Source organism: Balaenoptera physalus (genome assembly GCF_965194825.1).
Source record: "Balaenoptera physalus genome assembly, chromosome: 9".
Taxonomy (NCBI): Eukaryota; Metazoa; Chordata; class Mammalia; order Artiodactyla; family Balaenopteridae; genus Balaenoptera; species Balaenoptera physalus.
The window spans coordinates 5,972,780-5,995,515 of NC_138888.1; the positions used below are offsets into that span (position 1 = coordinate 5,972,780).

The following is a 22,736-nucleotide window of genomic DNA, read 5'->3' on the forward strand; positions in this document are numbered from 1 at the left end:
GGAAACTATAAAGACAAAAGACAACCCCCAGAATGGGAGAAAATATTTGCAAACGAATCAACGGACAAAGGATTAATCTCCAAAATATATAAGCAGCTCATGCAGCTCAATATTAAAGACTCAAACAACCCAATCAAAAAATGGTCAGAAGACCTAAATAGACATTTCTCCAAAGAAGACATCCAGATGGCCAAGAGGCACATGCATAGCTGCTTAACATCACTAATTATTAGAGAAATGCAAATCAAAACTACAATGAGGTATCACCTACACTGGTTAGAATGGGCATCTTCAGAAAATCTACAAACAACAAATGTTGGAGAGGGTATGGAGAAAAGGGAACCCTGTTGCACTGTTGGTGGGAATGTAAATTGATACAGTCACTGTGGAGAACAGTATGGAGGTTCCTTAAGAAGCTAAAAATAGAATTACCGTGTGACCCAGCAATCTCACTCCTGGGCATATACCCAGAGAAAACCATAATTCAAAAAAACACATGCACCCCAGTGTTCATTGCAGCAGTATTTATAATAGCCAGGTCATGGAAGCAACCTAAATGCCTGTCGACCAACAAATGGATAAAGATGTGGTACATATTTACAATGGAATATTACTCAGCCATAAAAAGGAACGAAAGTGGGTCATTTGTAGCGACATGGTTGGATCTAGAGAGTGTCATACAGAGTGAAGTAAGTCAGAAAGAAAAAAACAAATACCATATATTAACGCATATATGTGGAATCTAGAAAAATGGTACAGACGAACAGGTTTGCAAGGCAGAAATAGAGACACAGGTGTAGAGAAGACGCGTATGGATACCAAGAGGGGAAAGCCAACGGTGATGGGGGTGGTGGTGGTGGGATGAATTTGGAGATTGGGATTGGTATATATATATATATTAATATGTATAAAATAGATAACTAGTAAGAACCTGCTGTATAAAAAATAAAATAAAAATTGAAAAAATAGTATATGTGCTATATATTGAGGAAATAGCAATGGTAGCAACAGGAGTGGGGCAGAAGTTGGAAACATTGCTAAGTTCATTTATTCGCCAAGTTTTGAATGAGTATTAGGAGCAAGGTGTCTTAGGTGCTGGAGTTATAAAAATAAGTAAGCAGTTTTCCTTGTCCTCAGTGGGCCTACTATCAGACAAATAAATAGTTATTTCACTATGTGCCAAGTGCTATGGAATAATCCACAGAGCAAGATCTTCACAAGGCAGTTGGGTCAGGGGTGGCATCCAGAGAATGTGGGTAGATGGGTGTTAGATAACAGAAAGAAAGCCTATTCTACTTTCCCAGAAAGGAAGGCCAGGAGGACAAGTTTGCATGTAATAATATTTGTAGGTTTGATAGCAGTAAGTGGTGGTGTTCCTGGGTGATGGCTCTGGCTTTGAATGCACAGGTATAAAATTGCAGGGAGTAAAGTTTTATTTCCATACTAGCAATAATAAATAATGTCTAAAAAATAGAGCAACCTCTTGCTGTTTAGGTCCAACGAATGCTTACATTGGTTAAGTATGAATTTATACTCTGCTGATTTGGATCATAGGTATTCATTACGTGCCTTCTGAATGAATGAATGAGTGAATGCAGAGTGTTAAGAGTATGTTAATTAATGAACAAACCAAACCTTTTCACTCAGATGCCCCCTGACTAGCTGGGCGTTATATAGTTCATTCTTTTTCTCTCTTTTCTTTCCCATCTTGGTTTTAAATTGTATTTACCAGTTCCTCCAAACCACATCTTATGCTAGCATATTTGGTAATTAATTCAGGGTGGCATGTAGGGAGATATTAGTTACTATCCTTTCTAGAGGACATATGCAATGAAACATCTGCTTTAGGCTAACAAAACTCTAACCCAAAGAAGGATTTCCGAGGAGATCTTTGACCTTGGCTGGGGTTGGGTGTGCATTGCTCAGCTACCTTCCATGTTCTCACCAGTCTCAGCATTTGTGTGTGCCTGCCAGGGATGTTCATAGTTAAATCTATTTGGGCCTAAAACAAATCCTAATGGAAATTGGATTTAATGTTAATTGAATAAACCAAATTTTAGAAGGTGGCCTGAACTACATAACAGTATGGAAACTGAAATTCTTGGAATGTTAAGTGTACCAGTGTAAGATTAAAATATTATGTGGCGACTGTAACTAGTCAAGTCAGAGTAGCACTAGTAAACGTTCTCAAAATAAATATATTTAAAAGGTACAGATCATTCATTAAAATGACTTTTACATTTAGGTTATATAACTTTCTAAGGCATATTTTGGTTGGAGAATTTCTTTTATATGGGCTGACAAAGTGCAATGAACTTGGAGACAAAATAAATTATACTATTGTTACTTGAAGTACATGCTAATATTTTGCAAGAAGCACACTTTTATTGTTGTTTTTAATCATCTCATTAAGACATAATGATCTTTTTCCAGCTGAGGTGTCTAATTACTGCCATATCCAATAGTCTGTTACTTGGTGAGAATAAAGCAAAAACCCACCATGGACACATCTTGACTATATTCTCATTGCATAGAAATGGAGTAGACACAGAGTAATTGTTAATTACATTTGTGGAGCATTGCCTATAGTCTTCACTGAGCTCATTTACTTTTCTTTTTGTACAAACAAGAGCAAAACCATCTGAAACATCTATATGGCTCTTTTTTTGCTAGGTATCTCTTAGTTTTTTGAATACAGGCTTGAGATTTCATCAGTCACAGTTCACAAACGTAAAATAAATGAATTGTCTTTGTAGATTCAAAACTTGATATTAAAAGCTCAGACACGTCTTCTTCTCCCAGTAAAGTTTAGTGTCTAACCTTCCCTTCATGAGCATTCATTTGATGTAGACAAGATTTCCTCTTCTGCTGTTAATCCAGAGGTCATCCTTAAAAATTTATGTACATATTTGGCATTTATATATTTGATGTGTAAATACAAATTTAAGGCATAATTTAAATATATTCATGGTTCTAGAGATTTAACAAGTTTTTGCACACATATATTAGAGTATATATAAATTAACATATTTGATATAAACCATTTTACAAGGGCCATTAAAATATTTTTAAAAGAGAAACTAAAATGGTTTGTAAAGCATAAAATGTGACCCTTGGCCTGATTTTGCACTTAGGGGCTATGACAGCAAGCTTCCTCCATCAGGAATTGCAGTCACTATTTCACTTTTGTCATCACAATAACACTCGTTTAGGATTTCTCAATACACTTGGAAATAAAATCAAGAGCTACTTCTGTGTCCATCCTGGTCAGTCTTCTTTCTACCTTTTTGAGTGATATGTTTCCATGACTTACCACTTTCATCCATGCCATCGCCACCATCATCTCATTAGTCTCCATGAAGGTAAGAGACATTCAGGTGACTCACTCTGAAATTGTCAGGCTATTTAATTACAAAATTCAGATATATCTTACATGTTCAGGGGGTGTTAAACTGTGATTAGATTGTTACTATAGGAGAAGATGAAGAAGTATTATTGCCAGGATCTTTTGACACCCACATGTACTATAGATATATGTTGAAATGCAAAAAGTATTCTACCTAATATACAACATGAATTTTTGAATAAATTGTATTTTTAATTTTTACTATTCCTGCCACTGCTGAACCCAGGGGCATCGTTCTCTTTGTTCATATTATCTGTATTCTTCCCTGAACCTTCTTAATAATTACTATCTATTCTTTTAAGATCTTGACCTTTCTGTTCGTGACTCTTCAACAGAACATGCTAAATAATGCACAGTGATTTTTTTCTCAGATAATGACCGTAATAGTTAGATGGTATTTTTAGTTCTGTCACATCTAGCATTTCTTTAATCAAATCCCTCATACTTGGTCATCTTACATTTTGACCTCTAAGGCATTTTCTCTAGCTATCCGTGTATACAATGACACATCTTCTCAGGAAGGATGACATTTTTTCATTTTTTTCTTAGAGGAGTTCTCTTTATGTATATTTAAAAGCTCAAGCATTGTAATTGTTGGTGAAGAGATAGAAGTAGTTGTTGCAGGAATCAGTTTTTATCAAGATTCAGTGATAATCTTCAATAAACAGCTACAAGAGTTTTGCAGGGCTGTTTATACTTGACAGGCCATTTTACTGATAAACTTCTGCACCTGTGCCTGGCTGTGAGGAGACACAGGGAGTCTGAAACATAGCAAAGGCGATTTTCCAGAATTATCACAAAAAATCTAGTTTATCAACAAGATAATTCAAACTGAATGTAATACAAGATTGAAATTGATATTATTGGGTCTTATTCAGATTCCCTTAAATTAATAATTGAGTCTTAACCTCTCTTCCCTGAAAGGCAGATTTACTTTATTTGGTTGGATAAATCGACAGTTATTTATTCTTTCTCTCTCTTTCTCAGTATCTCTCAATATCTCTCTTTTAATTTAATGCCAGTGCTTTTAAGTGCAAGAAATGTCTGGTCATCATGGTTGGACCTTGACTTTGGAGACTGATATTCCTGAGCTTTACTACTAACCCTACAAAATGTCAGATTTTAGGTGAGTTAGTTTATATTTCCAAATGGCATTTTCTTAGTCTATAAAATGGAAATAATAGTAATAGTGCCCCCCTCATAGGCTGGATGCCAGGATTAAATGATAGGTCCTCTTAGTATTCATCTTAGCCTCTTTAACCTATATTTTGATAGTAACAAACTTTCAGGGTTAGAAGGAACCATAAACATTTTACTTTCAGGGGATTATAGGTCAGTGGGGAGAGACTATATGCAAACCTACAAGTTAATTATCCAGTGGTATAAAAGCGTCCAAGCAGCCTAGACGCTGGCCTACCTAGCGCCAGGAACAGGTGCAGGCGATCTTTGTATCTCCACGAGTTCCCTTCCCCCACCCTTCCCAGTGAGCACCAAGAAGCGCACCCTGATGATCCTGCAAGAGCTTACGCCAATGATCCATATTCTTCCGTTTAGGGAGCATTTAGAAACCCTGGTGCCTTGAACCAAAGTGAGCATCGTCACCTGAGGGGAGCAATCCGGGGCTGTGCTGTGCGTCTCTGCCTCTGGGATTCCCATGCCCTAGGAAGCTGCTCTCCCCATTGTCAACACATCTAAACCTGCATCTCGCTTGGTCCTTCCAGGAGAGGAACTTTGGCAGATATTCTATCCTAGGAGGCCTCTAAATAGCACAGTGGTCTTCTTTTAACTGAGTTAAAATTTGTTTTCCTGTGACTTCCAAACTCTGGTCCTGGTTCTACTCTGGAGGCCAAACAGAATAATTTGTGTCCTCTATATACATTCTTTCAAATATTTGAAGATTTTCAATCTTGTCTTCCTTTTTTCTGCACGTTTATGTACATTAATTTGTTCATTTGTACAACAAACATTTACTCTGCACCTACTGTGTACTAGGTGTTGGTGACAAAACTAAGGTGCAGTCAGTCCCTGACCTTGGGGAACTTTGCCTCAATGGGACATATACCTCATGTGACATGATTTTAACACTCCGTCATTAACCTGGCTGTTTTTCTCTAAAAACTTTCAGTTCACGTGTCCTTCTTGAAATGCAGCACCCTAGAACCTGAGGTGTGCTGTGATAGCACCGGGCAGATTGTCTGCTCATTTATTCTGCGTTTTATACAGTCACTACACACCTAAGATAACATTTACTCTTTTGATGGTCATACACTGTGGATTTATGTGAAAGCTGTTGTCAGTTAATACCTAATCTCCTTACTTCCCAGACTTGTAAAATTGTTTTTTGAAACTCAAGCACAGTTATTTCTATTAAACTTCATCTTGATAATATCAGCAGATTATACCAAACTCTGAATTTTGTATTCTTAGTCTTTCATCCAAATATTTGAAAAGCAATAACATGCTTTAATTTGTCATTGATACACATTGAAGAGAACAGGGCTACGCACACCCTGTAGCAAAAGCAGAGCCTTTGCTTAGTATTTCTTTCTTTATTAATCCTATATACAGTACTGGTGGTCTTTAAATAATATTTATTTACTTAAGCAATCTTATAGTGCTTTTGCCGATACATATTATAAAAAGATTTACCACATTATTTCTCCAGATGAGGCCTACTTTTTACAATAAGTTTTTTGATTTATTAAAAAAATCTGTTTCTTAGCGGAATACAAAGTTAATTGTGATTATACTCTATACTAACTTTACATCTACCCTTTGTAAATATAGTATGCATATGGTATTATTAAAACTTTATTCTAATTGCATACTTTTCTCATTGAACCTATGTACATATCATGATTTATTTAGTATAAAATCTTGAATGAATTAAGCATTCCTGTTATTGAGATGTAAATTGCACAGATTTTAGTATAGTCCTTGTTCTTTTGGAAATAAAAATGCGAAGATGAAATATTGCTGATCTGGATAGTAATATAATCCATTATGAAAATTTACTGTTATTTTGCTGCTACTGGTCATGTCCTTATTGTAAATGGAGAGGAAGCTTTTTTGAGGGCATCAAATACCTTAGGATACTTTTCACTTTGCAAACCCATCTTACTCTGTTGCTATGGTTACTGTTATACCGCAGGGCATCCTTCATTCAGGTATAAATTGTTTTATACCTTAAAGTTACTTGTTAATATTCTAAAATCTGTGAACCTGCTGAGGAATTATAGCAGGACACGATTGCTTCCATGTTTGAAATAGTGATGTCTAAACAGCAGAGTAGCACACTCATTATAACCTTATTAGTAAGCAAGAGTGCTAGAGCTATTTTTTTTTTTTTTTTTTTTTTACAAATGGAATCCTGCATATGAGAGAACTGTGGTTCATCATGGTTAAGAGCCTGGATTCTGGAGCAAGTTGCCTGGGTTCAGATCCTACCTCTGCCACTAACCATGTCTGTGACCATGGGTGACTTACATAACCTCTCTTTGTCTCAGTTGTGTGGTGATTAAAGGGGAATAACAATAGGGCCTACCACACAGGATTGTTGTGAGGAATAAATAGGTTAATGTTTGCAAAGCATTTATTTTATTTTATTTTTCCTCTATTATTATTTCACAGGCTAGTTCTTCAAGTCTTCAGAGGACTAGTGTAAGGCAAAGCAAGGGACAAGTGGAGTATCAGAAACATTTGTGGTCTGGGGACCATAGGACCGTGGCTTAAATTGGCTATTCTGGCCCTTTTCGAAATTCATGACCCTGTGAAATCAAACTCCAGGAGTTTGATCCTAACTAAAATTTGATCAAACTAAAGGAGTTTAATTAGATTAGCTTACATTTCTTCCTAGCTTTTACTTTTTCTCTGAGATGGTGGGTGCAGAACTAGTGTCTCTTCCCAGCATGAAGTGCTTCAAGGCTTCCACTTTCTCACCCATGCTGCATTTTCTCCACAGTATCATCATTGCTCCGGTTATATCAGGGAGAAAGCCTCACTGTGAGGGAGGCAAGGCCATTGCTCACCCACTCCCCAGAAACCCTGGAGACCACCTTCGCTGTGCAACTGACCTACACCCTGCTGACCTTCATTCCTGAAGAGTTGGATACTTCCTCCTCCTGATCACCCATCCATGCTTTAAATCACTTTGCCACTCACACTTCCGCTGCATAGCCAGCAGAGTCTTCTATATTCTCAACTTGTCCTCCTAGTCTTAACTCAATCCTGGTGCTCCTCTGAGGTCCTTCATTCCCTGGGAGCCTTGTCGAAACACGAATATTAACACTCCCAGAAAACTCATCCTAGGGCCAGGACTTGGGATTGGTGACTTTTTTTAGTCCTAATTTCTGCTTTTCTGTGCTCTAGATCCATGTATCTATTTGCCTTTGTGACTTTCTACACTTATATGTCTCAAAGGCACCTCACACCCCATGTGTCTAAAATTAAATTCAGGACTCTCTCCCACCCTTCCACTTCCAAGTAGAGTTCTCTTCCAGCATTTCTGTTTCAGATGGCTATACTGTTCAACCATTTACCTGGGAATCTGCCTTGCAACTTTTCTCTTACCTCAGTATCAAATCTGTCATCAAATCTTGTCAATTTTACCTTTCATCTCTAGGTCTCCATTTTATACATAACAGTCCCTAGTCCAGTCAACCATCTTTTCTTGACTGACCTACTTCAGTGAGAGGCCCTGGATGATACACTGATTAATCTACCAGCTGGTTTATCCACATCCATTCTGATTCTTCTCCAAATATTCTGTTCATTGTCATCTAATTGATCTTTCCAAATCAAATCTAATCTTGAATAAAAGGTTTTGCTGGATGGCCTTGGAATCTAAGATTCACAATAAACTTTGAATCTGTGCATTTGAACTCAGTGGCATTTCAGTTGCATAAAATTTTTGTCACTGCATATAATCATATTTTATGAGACAATACATTTTAGAGTCTAAATAATTGGCTTAAATATGAATGCTTAAAATAGAAGCTTTTGGCAAGTCTTGGTTGATCTTTATTTCTGGCTTAAGAAACTTGAAGTGTCTATACTAGACATTGCAAAATGTTTGTACAAGGCAGTGTGATATGAATATATCATTTTGACACTGTTTTCTTTCTAGATGTTTATTTGCTGTTTGAGTATAATAAATCATTGCTCTAGTACTCCACATGTATCTGTATATAAGTATATGGATAAATAGTTCTTGCCCAAAATGCCGTTTTTCTTACCCTGTTTTTTTTAAGGTAACTTCTGGCTATGATAATTTATTTTTAATTAGTTACATCAACCTGTTGTAAAACAATTATATAGTTTACTTCACTATCTGGACTTTTTAGTAAGAATGTTTTGAATTACTAAGGTAAGTTCAAGTTTTAAATTTATTTAATTATACCAGGGGATTGAAAGCCAAGGTTTTCTGGTCCTATAAAACCTCGTTGATGTTGACAAAATTCTATTGCTATTGAATTATATGGCTAACACAACACGTAGGTCAGTAAAGTTGTCAGTAATCTTAGTCAACACTCCCTTGGGTTTTGGTGTAAAATACTTCTTAGTGGGGGAGATGTGGGAGACCAAAAATCTATCATTTTTGCCTTCATTTTTAGAGTTAGAAAGTTTAACTGAAAAAAAAATAACATGTACCTGGTGTATTATAAATATATTAAGCTGAAAGTGAAGGACTCTGTATCACCTATAAAAGGATACTGAAAAGATCACTTTTGGCTGGTAATATATACTTTATGATTATGCATCTATGGGTGAAAAGTCAGGGTATTGAATTCATGCAGAATGAGGTGAAATGTTGCCTAGATGAACTGAACATGCATTTGAAAGAGAGGACATATTTCCTAAGCAGTTGCACTTTTGCCGCAGGCTGATAAATAGTGGGGTGTGGAATCGATTTCACCATTGATCTGAAAGATAATCCTTTTTGTGGCAATCTTGTCCTCGGGTTTTTACTGTCAGAGGTGAAAATTAATAACAGAGTCTAAGTAAAAAAGGAGACGGGAGAGGAATTAAGCCTATGGGGAAAGTGCAGTTATTTGTCTGTCACACAAGAGCTCTTACACCAGAGACTTTGCATATGGGGGTGAAAGGAGGGGATAGAACATGTACCCCGAGAAGATTTTGTTCCATTAATTGCCAGAACTATGCTCCAACATTTACTAATCAATTATATTTACTATTATACATGTGGAGATAAGAAAATATAGGGTGGATGGTAATTTGACAGGCTCTTCAAGGGTGTATAGTGCCTTTCCAATCAATATTTTGTACTTCATGCTAGCTTGGCCAGGGGAGGCAAGCTGAAAGTGGGGAAAGCTATGGGAAAGCAGGGTATTTGACTTGGATGGGTTTTATTCTGTACGGGCCATGAAACGAATAAGGATTACCACAAGTGCCTCCGGAAACCCACAGGGAGATCATGCTGGGGTGCAGTTAAAACAGTGCTGGATGATTCTTTCTGAGGTGGAAATGAAGAAATATCTTGCGTTCTCATGCCCAGATTTATTAAAGCAGGTACTCTTTCTGTTCAAGGAGCGGTACCGAAGCTTTCCTATTAAAAGAGGAAAGGTTACTCTAGTCAGACAGGCGTGGTTGCTCCAGGCTCAGGATTGTCCTCTGGTCGTGTTAACACCTGTCTGCGGGTCAGATGGGGATGGGGGGAGGTGTGGATTCATCAGTGACGCTGCTGCACAGTGTGTGTGAGCCTCCGCTTGGGATCCTTGCAGCGTTAAGGATCCGAACTTACAAGTACCTCACGAAACACTCTGATATCTCTATCCTCTTAAATTCGAGTCTGTCTGTGGGGGCTGGCGGATATCCCTTGAATGGTTTTCTAACAGGTTAATCAGCCTCCCTAGGATCCCTTTCAGAAAAGTGACAGCCTTTCCATCTGCTGATGTCACAGGTGGGTGGTTTCCAATGTGGTCCACTCTCTAGCAGCTCTCGAGTTTTATACATCTGAGTGTAAAGAAGATATGGGGTGTAGCTTTGGGGTGTTTTTAAACCTTTCTTCTTCTTTTGTGATTTCAATGACTGTTCATTTCTATCCTTTCAATAACGTTTATTAAAGAGAATATTTTAGGTGCTGCTTCGCTTAGAGCAGGAGTCTGCAGACTTTTTCTGTAGGGGCCACATAGTAACTATTTTTGGCTTTGTAAGCTATAAGGTCTTTGTCCCAACTACTCAGCTCAGCTGTTGGAATGTGAAAGCAGTCAGAGCCAATATGTAAACAATAGGTGGGGTTGGGTTCCAATAAAACTTTAATTACAAAAGGATTTGGTTTGCAGGCTGTAGTTTGCTAAACTCAGAAGAAAAGCTGAGGGTAAAATGAGTATATTCAGAATTTTCAGTGATTAAGGCTGGAAGACTGTGGTTCCAACTGATGTCACTTAGTAGCAAAATATGTAGAAATTCGAAGACCTTCATTTTCTAGGTGTTAACTGCCATTTTTAGCTGCTGTACCTCTACAACCTTAATAATTCACAGTTGAGGAATTCCTCACTCTACAGTCATTCACAGGGACAGAGAGATTTCCCAGAGTGATCTACAGTTCATTCATGAGAAACACACTGCCAGCCAAAAGAGCAAATTCTTTGCTACGTGAGAACTAAAGTTTGACACTAATGACAGTGCATCCTGGGGCTTCAGGGAGAACACACTTGTCAAAATAAGTATCGAGGAACCCACTGGAGTTTGGAAGCTGGACTAAACCTTCGCAAGGATAAGGTCAGCTGTGAGTCCCAGGAAGTATGGAAATGACACAACATGGTCCCAGGAACTCAGCAGCCTTTAGCTTGTCCACTGCCAGGCAGAGAACACCAATTTGCTTCTCTCATTGCTTGCTAGAAGGCTACTATCTACTTTTTGCTTTAAGGATGGCATTTTAACTTTGAGAAAAGTTTGATTTGTTTATTATTAGGTACATATGAGCTTGTATTTATTCTCATGTGAAATGTGGAAGAGAGGTGCAAGATTCTGTATTGTTTCTATAATTTCTAGCCTGCCTCCACCACCATCATTCAGGACCCCAGCTCCTCTAACCTGGATGACCACAGCAGCCTTCAGATGCGTCTTCTCGCTCCTGTTTGGTCCCACGCTGGTATGTGTCCACTTTGCAATCAGAGTGATGATTCCAAAACACATGTGGGCCTGTCTCATTCCAGGTTCAAGTCTTTAGTAGCTCCTCGGAGTCTTCACAATAAACTCCTAATTTTCTAACACCTCCTGCGTGGCCCTGAATGTTCTGGTCTCTGCCCATCTCTCTGGCCTCACCTCCATTACTCCCATTTCCGTAGGTTAAGAGAGAAAACTGCTGAAACGAACACAAATAATATAGTTAAATACAATGAAGTATACCTTTATAGTTAATTTATTTTTTAATTAATAGTTAACTATTAATTTTTAATTAATAGTTAACTATTTGGACTCAGAAAGAACACTGCATTTCTTGAAGGCCACATGTGTGTGGTTCCTGGAGTTAATAATCTTTCTGCACTAACACTCTATGACCCTCTTGTCTGTAGGGAGGCAAGAAGGGGATTCCCTATGTATTCAGCTTCCTTTCCTTAGGAAGTCAGGCCTTTCACTGGGCTCCTGGTAGAGATCATTCTCCACTTAGCCTTCTCTACTGTCCTCATTTTAAAACCATGCCTCATAGTAGGACTATAGTTAAGTCTAAATGCTTGTAGGGTTCTGTCAAAAGGTAGATTTGCATAGCTATTCTAGTACACTCAGATACCTGGTTTCAGCCATTAATATAATTTAAAGTGTGTAGATTCTCTTTTATGGTAGAAAATTCATAAGACATCAATATTAACATTGATCAAAACAGTTTTCTGCTTTAGTTTCTATAAAGAATGATTTATTCAAGAGAAAATACTTAATTGCTTTACTTCGGTGTCTAGGAAGTTATTGCGTGTTTTTTTTTTTCCTCCTGAGTGTCTGTGTTGCACACTTTATGGAAATATTTGAAATATTATGTTGATCTGCTTCTTAAGATAAATATACAGTAGGAAATACCATGTTTTAATAATCGTTACCTTTCACTCAATAGACATGATTAGCAAGAAAAATAACAATGAAATATTTTACATTTGCAGTCTGCCTTTGAAGTATTGAAACATAATTGTGAAACATTTATAAGTCATTGAGTGACCTGTGGAAAATATAAGCAAGAAAAAGAAAAAAAATGATAATTCAGTTATTCTCCTTTAGCTTTGACTATTTCATGGGGAAGGCGTGGATATGAGTGGTTTTTATAACTACAAGTTAGAGCAAAATATTTAAATTCTTTTGTGTATGTTGTTATTTTACCTTTTGTTGAGATATCTACAGTTTTGACTTCTTGATATCTTTGTGTTATGACATAGTCTCATTATTCAAGCAGTCCTAGGCAATTAAATTAAGACTTTTTCCCCAAATGTACCTTAGTTTCTAAAACAGATTTCTCAGAAATAAGGTATTTTGTATTAATTTAAAAGTTAGACATATTAGGACTTGATTATGGCATTACTAGATAAACATTGATGAATGAGCCTATGTTCTTTACTATGAAATAAAAATCTAATAAATTTTTTTTAACACTAACATCTGTAATTCAAATGGAACCTCTTCCTTAAAAGTGAGTTAATAAGTGTTATTAGAACTCTGCTATATATATGAGCAAATGTCCAACCTTAACTCCCTCCTTTCTGATCTTTTTAAAATGATTTTTATTTACTTTTAGATTAACATTAAAAATATACTTTCTATTTCAAATATAGCAGTGTATATAATAACCTAAATGGGAAAAGAACTTGAAAAAGAACAGATAAATGTATATATATAACTGAATCACTTTGCTGTACACTTGAAATGAACACGTTGTTAATCAACTATACTCCAATATAAAATAAAAATTTTAAAAAATCCTTTCTATTTCAAATTGACACTTTAAAATTATTCAAATAGAGTAGCACCAAACATATAAAAAAACATGATTTCACAATTATTAGAGTTAAACCCTAAGGGGAAAAATCAAGTTATTATCATGTTTTAAATTTTTTAAAAAGTTACCACTTTTTAGGATAACTTAATTCTGAACAACTTTTTATTTTTGTTGCCGGGTTTATTGCAGTTATGTGTCATGCACTTTTCTGAAACGGTCTTCAAAAACTGAAAACAATTTCTAGGACATGAAATACTCAACAAGACCATAATAAAAGCATACAGAAGTATTCCCACATAATATCCAAAATATGTCATGTTCAATAATGTCAGTAAAGTTCAGTAACGTTTCAGGCTTGGGCCACTGTATTTTTTAGAACAAATTTCATAGGAAGAATTTGAGATGTGGGCATTTTATAACTAAGTGAACTTGGATGGCATGTTCATTTTATGCTTACTGAATGCCCCTAAGTAGCCTAGTTAGTGGAATAGTCTATGTAATTTGGTTGCCATGGAAATCATGCATTTTTTGTTGTTGTTGTAGAGACTGCAGAATGATCAATAAGACTTTGAAGCATAAAAATATATCATATTAGAATAAAATTCTGTAGTCGTATCCTTTAAAGAGAAAAAGGGAGTGTATAAAATTTCCAGCTGTTTGAAAAGGAACTTGTTTATGTATTTTTAAAATGAATGACAGGGGTATCATATCATTTTGGCATGCACTTGCCCATAGTAGGCTTGGCTGGTTGTGCTTGTCTCTTTGTCTCTGGGCCTTTCTGACTTTACCTCTGTGTTCCTGCACTGTTCTCTTTTACTTCATAATTGACCTTTTTTTTTTTCTGTTTTGTATGTACTTGTTTTTCACATTCAGACATTGGCAGAACTCACTGTAAGCTGAGATGACATCTAGCACACTTCCCCTCCTCAGGCTCCTTGTCATACTTCTTGGTGTCCTTCCACAACTGGTCCTGCATCACACACTTTTGACTGTAAACAGAGTTGAGAGTTTATGTCCTGTGGGTTTTGTAATGGTGATGTGTTAGCTACTTTTAAAGTTTCTTTACATACATTCTGAGATTGTGTTGTATTTCATTCTCTTAGAGCTCTTACCATTCATAGATTAATATTCTTCTTATAATACTCAAAGGTAATTTTTTATTACATTGAAATTTTCTCTTCATGTCCCACTCTTTTACTTCTCCTGAATTTTTTTTTTAATTGTTTTAGTTTACACAAAGCTGTGAGTTATGGTTGAAGAGAACCAAGGTATTTGCTTGGTTTTATTTCCTTATCAAGTAACTATATGTCCAGGGCAGAAAATAAATCATACTTTTTCTGGTGACACCTACTTTATTCCATGTAGATCCTGAAGCTGTGGTATTTGGAAACAGGCTGATGATGTGTAAATAGGCAGATGACGATCAGTCCTTTAAAGTTTCAAAGGATATCTCTATTGGGGCAAAATGATTATGGATGGATCCCACCATAAATCAGCATAGTACTCAACTATAAAAACCCCAAAGGAGCTGAAACATGAACAATGAACCAAATAATCATCACAGAGCAGAATCTCAAGTAGTTGCCAGAAGATGTATTCCTGAAACAACTATTCATAAAATGTGTTTAATGAATACATGGATAAATATGTCAGCTGTGAAGCTTTTAAACAAATATTTGCTATTATTGGAACCTCATCTTCTTTCTCTTATCATGCTTTTTTTTTTACATCAGTAAAACAATTTCTAGCAGTTCACTAGATCTAAATTAGAATGTGGGTCAAAAATCACTAATTTTGATTATTCCTACAAAAGGAATTAGTACTTATTCAGTTCATACTTGCTATATAATTGTCAAAATAGTTATCATTCATAGCAGAAATATTTTAAATTGCTGCTAAATTAGCTTAACTGAATTTTAACTTAAATCCTCAATGTACTAAGTTCCTCAAAGTAAACCCCCATTCCCATCTTACTGATTGTGAAGAAAGAGCTACTATTTAGGTGATATTTAGTATTAAGATTTTAGAATACATAGAAAAGATAAATAGGAATCCAATAAAATGTTCCATTTAAGTCATTTGTGTCCTTACAATAATACTTTTTAAATTGCATCATTCTACATGTATATTTCCAGCTCTGTTTGCCTCTCTGTGTCCCTTGCCATTTGTAATGATTTCCTAAGAACCGTTTGGATCTGGATGCCTCATCTCAGGCTGGTTTACTTTTTAGCACACAGCCTGACTTAGGGGCCTCATCCTTTAGAATCTAGCCTGTGCTCAATTCAAAGTGCCCTTAGAAGCAGGTGACTGCTTCTAAGATATCATATGTGGTGACTTTGGAACTAGTATAGCTCCTGAGTTGAGAGGCTAGTTTTTGTGAGCTATTCCTGCATGGCCAGAATGATCATCAGGCTCTTGTGTGTCCCAAAGGTGTGCTCCCAAGCGGCATGTTGCACCTGGGTGTGCATGTGGATCACAGGGTTGTTCTTGATCACTGATTCACTCATAGCAGAAAGTTCTCAAGAGCAATGATTAAAGTTTGATCAGTCTGCAGCTTATGTCAGTGTTTCTTACCGCTCTCATTGCGGCTTTCGTTGTTTTCGTTAGTCTTCATTGAGACTGGAGCCAGGGATTTGTTTGCAGTGTGTGCTTCAGTGAAATTGGTTTAGGTTGTAATACCATTCAAGACTGGTGGACAGAGGATTCAGATGGAAAGTGGCAAGAAAGCCTGAAAGATCAATGGAGGCTTGAAATGTATTGTACTAGTCACTTTTTTCTACCTTACTGATTCACTTTCCTAATAAAAAAAGAAAGGTGGCTAACTTTACAGATAGATTAAAGTTGATTTAAAGTTGGAATTAAGATCATTACTTTCACTTTTCATTTAGTAGATTGATCAGCAGTTATTTTAAAATTTTATGCCAGACATTTCCTTTTTTTTTGGAAAAATAATCTGAATGGCAATTATATAGTTTCAGAAGGTTAATATTGTTGCTAAAATATATTACTATTAGACATGAGCAATGAAGAGCTCTTCTTCTCTCTATAGGTAGGAAATTTTCCATAATGAGCATTTATTACTTTGCTAATGAAAAAAATGTACAAATTGTATTTTAAAGTAAAAGAGAAGATAATTATGCTAAAATAAAACCATCTGGGATTTTTGGAGAGGCCCGCCCCCCCCCCCACACTGTTATGTGAAAACTTTATCAAGGCAGAATGTAACTAATGCATTTATTTGGTATTTCATTCACAAATTCTTTAATCCCTAATGAGTCGTTATTCCTTATAATTAAAATCTCCCTAAGTAGGTCCAATTTGGAAAGTATTTCTTTAATGCCTACTGTGTGCAAAATACTGTGCTAGATACTGTTGGAGATATGAAGTTAAATTACAGTATTACTGTGACAAAAACAAAAACATAAAACAATAAAATAACCAATGTGTTAACAGGTGTTCATAACAACCAGGCATGTTTTAATGGAAGAAAATGAAAAGAGTAACAAGATCAGATTCCTAGTAATGATTGAAAGTATTAAATACAAATACAAATGCCAATAATAACCCCAAGTTTATGTTTACTTTCAGTACACATCCTTGCTATTGTAGGAGGTGGGGGGGAAAACAGAGCTACACTTGTTATTCAGTTGCACCATAAAAATAGCTGCTTTGAGTGCAGATAATTCCAAACACAGAAAAAAATGTTTACATTGTGTTAAATTTTTAAATACAAGACAAAACATGTACTTACCTTATTATTACAGCTGTTTAAACGCAGAACTGCTGTACTTCCTTCCCTTAAAAGCAGGAATGAGGAAGAAAAAGACTGGGAGGAAAGAAAACAAAATGTTAACAAGTCTTTGTTTTTGGATAGTAGAGGCTATAGATATAAAAAATTTTTTCTCTTTTTTTTGTATTTTCATATTCTTCCATAGTGAACATTTATTACTTTACTAAAGGGAAAAATACAGATAAACCCTTTTGAAGAAGAAGCAGAAAAAGATAATTGCTCTGATATGAACTCAGCTGGGATTAGGGAAAGGCCCAAAGAAGTCAGCTGTGCCCCCTGACAGAGTATCTTGTGAGAAGCCTGCCCTCTGGGCTGTAACCCAGAAATGGAGATGCAGGCCACACCTTTGAAAAGCTCACACTTCAGTCCTCCATCTAAATCAAGGGAAAGAACAAACACAATCAAGATATAAGGTATTTACATTGAAGGAATGGAGAAGAAGGCAAGAAAGTATAGTGATGGTGTTTTTTTACCTCTACATAGCTGTGCCCTTGCATGAAATATCTCCATAAAGGCAAGAGCACTAAGGGTGTACTGTTGGTGCTGCCTTCTGGCTCACGAGACTGTATAGAGAACACTAACACCTATAATAATATGTAGCTTGCCAGTCATACATTTTGACAAAATCCCAGCTGGGGCGTAACAGGATCAGAGTGGTGAGCCAGAGTGATAAAGGTAGAGTTCATGTAGGGAAGGAGAGGCAGACAGTGGAGGACAGTCATGGTAATAATAGCTACAGCTGACTGAGCACCCACCACGTGCTGAGGGCCACTCCAGGTCCTTTATTTACGGTACCGTGTTAATGGGAATGAAAACAGCTCTGCTCCAATAAAGCAAAGGGAGATGGAGCGCAAGGGTCTAGTCTAGTGCCCACCTGCCTGGAGAATGTCATGAAAGTCCCATTTTCCTGGAAAACTCAGTTGTTTTTAACAATACCAGTTTGATATTGCTTACTATTTTTATGTTCTTAATGTGGGGAACATTACCTTCCAATCATCCTAGGCTTACTAAGGAAATTTCCATCCCTTCACCTTTGGATTGTCTTATTCACTTTCCAAGTCAAGAATATCACTTAGCCTTTTTGTCAGCAAAACTCATTTAGCTCAGATAAATTCATCTTGCTACATAATTTTTTCCAGAGGCAGTATGAAAAGTTTCTATTTATTTGTGGTATTGAGAGCACAAGTTATAAGAGCGATGTTTAATCTCCTTGCAACGTAGATAATTACAATTTTCCTCCCTTTTTTTCTGCATGATAATTCAAGTTAGTAAGGGTTTCATTTTGCTCAAGATTGCTCTTTCTATGCTTCTCTATAAGACAAGTCCTTTTGTAATTGTCACAGAGGTTTATTTTGAAATCCTTAAAGATAAGTCATTGTAACCTGATTGATAATCATTATGCTTATTTTTAATTACTTATTATGCATCTGTGGTAATTATCAGATTATTCTTTGCATGAAAATAGTATAATGTAATATTTATTCTGATTATCATTGGTATATTGCTGTTTTCTGTAAGGGGGAAGGGCTGCGATTTGTTCTTGAGACCATGCTTCCATTTTTGGCAGTTGCCACCGGATCAAGAAGCAATGCTAGTCTTTATGCCAGCAATAAGTGTAACCTCAGAGTTTAATGGACACAACAATATGCTTACATTATGTTTCTATTAAAATGTACCTCTTTACTAAAATAGCAAATTAATAAATCACATCCTTCCTGTACATGGATATTGCTGCTTTAGTGCATATATCACTCTGCATGAGTTGCCTTTTGTATGACTGTTAGATCACTGGAGCATTGATATCAGGGATCGTGTCTGCACCACTAGGGCTTACCACAGTGCCTATCCCATGTATATAAGGCACTCAGCAAATGCTTATTGAACTGAACTTAACTCTGTAAGTAACCAAGAACCATTCCTTTCATTGCAAGCTTTAATATTTCAGGTATCTTTTGCCATATTCTTTCTTTCTCTCTCTCTTTCTCTTTCTCTTTTTCTCCTTCAAAGACATTCACTTTTACAGAGCTTCTCTTCCTGTTTCAGGAAAAAAAAGCCATCCATTTACTTGATTAAAAGTCCTGTTTGCTTCTTGATATTAGATTCAATATGCAGAAGCTATAAAATTAAAGCTCAGCTTCTAGCCCCTCATGGTGATTTCCAGTCCTGATAGCTGTGACTTTTCCCCCCTTTAACTCATAATCATGTCGGAAAGGATTACACAGTGTGTCTTTCTCTTCTGAGACTCCCAGGACACTCATTTTACCAACCAGAATTGGTAATGGGTGATTATGGTACTCAGTAGTCAGTAGTGTTTGTAGATTTAACATTTTAGAAAACCAGTATCCTCCATCATATATATCTTTCCCCCTCCGTGAACATCTAAGAACAGATTTCTTACAATCATAACAGAACATTATAGTGGTTTCTTGGAGATTGCATTACTAGGTATATGTAAATTTCTTTTTGAAATAGAAACGTCTTTTATCATGCCAACTGTTGGAAAGCAATGACTTCTGAGATACTGATATCAGGATATTATAAAATCTGAGTTGCTTATAAGGCTTTTATCCGAAAGTGATACTTTTCATTATTTTTTTTGATACTTTTCATTATTATGACATCCCCCCAAATTCACATCTTTATAAATTTGTTTACTGAATTTTTATATGACTTTCCCCCTTGTCACCCGGTGGATAAAGAGTCAGGCTAACTTGGTATGAGCCTTGGCTTCTCCATTTGGTACTGACATGACATTGGGTTAGTTAACGTCTCTAAACCCAGCTTCTGCCTCTAGTATTGATGTTAATATTGAGATAAGCTTGATGTGATAATTAAATAGCAAAGCTTATGAAATGCTCAGTGTACGTCCCCTGGAATGAGGCTACAAAAATAATTGCTAACATTTACTGGGAATTTATTGTTACATCTTATTATTATTCATATTTGCACAATTAAAGAATAGCTAATAGAAAATAAGAGAAGAATGGAATTCTGGTAGGTGTGAAAAATAATTTTGTGTACACCAATGCCCGCACACTGCCTGATTTGGGGGAGACTTTGAGTAAATATTGTTGGAGTAAATGAATGGAGTCAGAGAATTTTCCGTGTGAAGAGCACAGAAGAATTAGATACAGCCGCCTGGTGATGGGAGAAATGTGATGCATAAGGGAAATGAATTCATTTGGTGGAGGATAAGGTGAAACAGTTACAGAAGTTTTAGATGTGCTAATATATTTATTGTGATTGGATATTAATTTTAGGTTAAAAGTGGTTGGGCTAAACCACTTTGGGCTAAACTTGGGCTAAGAGTGGTTGTATAATTATTATCTGATAAAGATAAAGTACTATTTCTAGTACAGATTATACAAGGTATTTATTGTGTGAGTCTTGAAAAGTTAAACAACTTACAAAATATTCTGGCAATACTTTTATACAAATGCCCCAGATTTGTCCTATGGCTGGCTTTCTTTTTCTTAATCAATTAGTGAATCTGAATATAACGACATTCAAATGTAAATTAATTACATTTTTTTTACTTGTGATTCACTTTCTGATTCCTAGATCCAGAAGAAAATGGTGTTACTCTAAATATTTTTGCCTGGTGAAATTTTCACAAACACTGTTACTTATCAGTAACAACTAGGTTTAAACTCTTAGGGGCAGGGCAGGAATCGACATAGTGATAACCTTAGCAATTGACTTTATTTACTAATTAACGGAGGCGCTTTAATGGTGTATCAGATAATATTTTGCACACGGTATTCCGTGTTCTCTGTCCAGACAGGCGTAAATGCAGTCAGCTTTAGCCACAAAACTCCACTAAAACTTCAAGTGCAGATTTCTAAAGATTTCAGAATATTGGTGGTGGATTATATGCTTGCATGGCTTTTCTGAGGTTTGCTTTATTTTTATTTTTTAAAACTTTCTTTGCTTTATAGGATAACTTGCTTAATTGGTATCTCTTTCCATTTGAATGGTGGAAACCCTTCATTGTGTGTTCACAAAGAGTTGATGGGTCTTGCTACTTGTGGAGAGGGATAACTCTTTAGAATGGCTGCCCTCTGGGAGACGGAAAGCATAAACAGAAATTCTGAGTGGTAGAATGTTACTAAATCAACACATCCATCTAAGGAATAATTGTTGGATTTGTCAGTGAGGAACAATTATGCAGTTTAAGGAAAACCTTCAGGAATCTACTTGTTCTTTCACTGCCAGTCAGCTCTTTTGGGTATTAAAATAGTATATTCTTTCACAGGTAGGGTTTTTATTTGTTTACTTATTTCTTTCTTTGTGTGTGTGGAAGGAAAAGGGACTCTAGCATCTAGCAAGCAATAATCCACAAAGAATTCCTGACAGTTTTGTTGTATGATATCTATCCTTGCTGGTTATCTCAGAAGCTGACTAAACCCTGAAGCTCTATCTAGGTTTTGCCACATGATCATATTTCATAGATACTGTCTTTGCATTTAGCTAGAGTATATAGCAAAATGGCAATTTAAAGGATTATTATTCTTGCTGTTGAGTTTAATATTGTTTGGAGACATGTAAGGTACCATTTATAAAACAACCAGTAATTTATTTGAGACCCGCCATGTACCCAGCACAGCAGTAAGTCTTAGGTGGGATTCAAAAGTTTAAGGTAAACACAAACCACATAACCATTAGGTTGGCCTCTGTTTATTAAAATGCAAGGAGAAGTGAATTTAAGACCTTGTGACTCTGCTTTTAAGAGGGATAAAGCCCTGCAGACATTGTCATGCAAATTTGAACTTGAACTTGGTCCTAGAAATGGATTTCTATTCATAACATCTTTTCTTTCAGGGACACTTGGACTATCTATACGACAGAATAAACCATGTGGAAAAAAAAATACAGGGGCCATAATCAGGATATCTTATCCTCAGGATTCTTAATTTCTGAAGCTAGAATATTAACCAGATGATACAGAAAATGTATTCAGATTTGATGTGTTTGAAGTCGTATAGACATGTGTTTTATTACAATATATTTTGCTTTCCATTTAAAAGTATTTAAGGCTAATTCTTACACATTTTAAGATCTATAGAGGATTTAGAACTTTGTAGAAGGACAAGACTTCCTCCTACAAGCCCTATTTTACATACATAACCTTGTAGTTCTGTACTTCAGTGCTCTTCTCACAGATTGATATGTAATGTGTGAAATAATAATGTCATCAAAGAAATTTATATGTTTATTTATGTTTTATAGATAAGAGATTTAACCACAAGGAATTTAAGTGACTTGACTATAGTGGTTGCACTCTGTGTTTAGAAATAAATGATTCAAATTTTTATCTAAGTCTGTTTAAATTTTTTGCTTTTACATTCAAAACCGTTATGAGTGAGGTCTGCTTAGCTCTGAGAAGACAAGATTTTCCTTCCTTTGGGTTTTTATGGCCAACTTTTGCATCACAATTTTGGCCAAATCTATCATAACAGTATTCCAAAAGTAAATTGAATAAAAATGTGTAGATAGTTCACTTAAACTTGTTTTCTTTACTTTACCCGTATGTTAGTTGGAAAAACCTCTTAAAATACGAGTTTAATAATTATCTTTGTATATAAAGATCTATAAATTGT

At 36.0% G+C, this 22,736-nt stretch overlaps 1 protein-coding gene across 17 annotated transcripts in view; it reads left to right on the top strand.

Annotated features, from left to right (window-relative positions):
* PRKN (parkin RBR E3 ubiquitin protein ligase) overlaps positions 1 to 22,736 on the top strand; it is a 1,297,158-nt gene that overhangs the window by 100,885 nt on the left and 1,173,537 nt on the right. For 13 of the 17 annotated variants that reach the window (XM_082475586.1, XM_082475576.1, XM_082475587.1 and 10 more), the window contains one exon: positions 11,420 to 11,519. The exons of the other annotated variants lie outside the window; for them this stretch is intronic. In XM_082475586.1, coding sequence (XP_082331712.1) covers positions 11,420 to 11,519 — 100 coding nt within the window. The remainder of the gene's footprint in view (positions 1 to 11,419; positions 11,520 to 22,736) is intronic. 17 annotated transcript variants of the gene reach the window in all.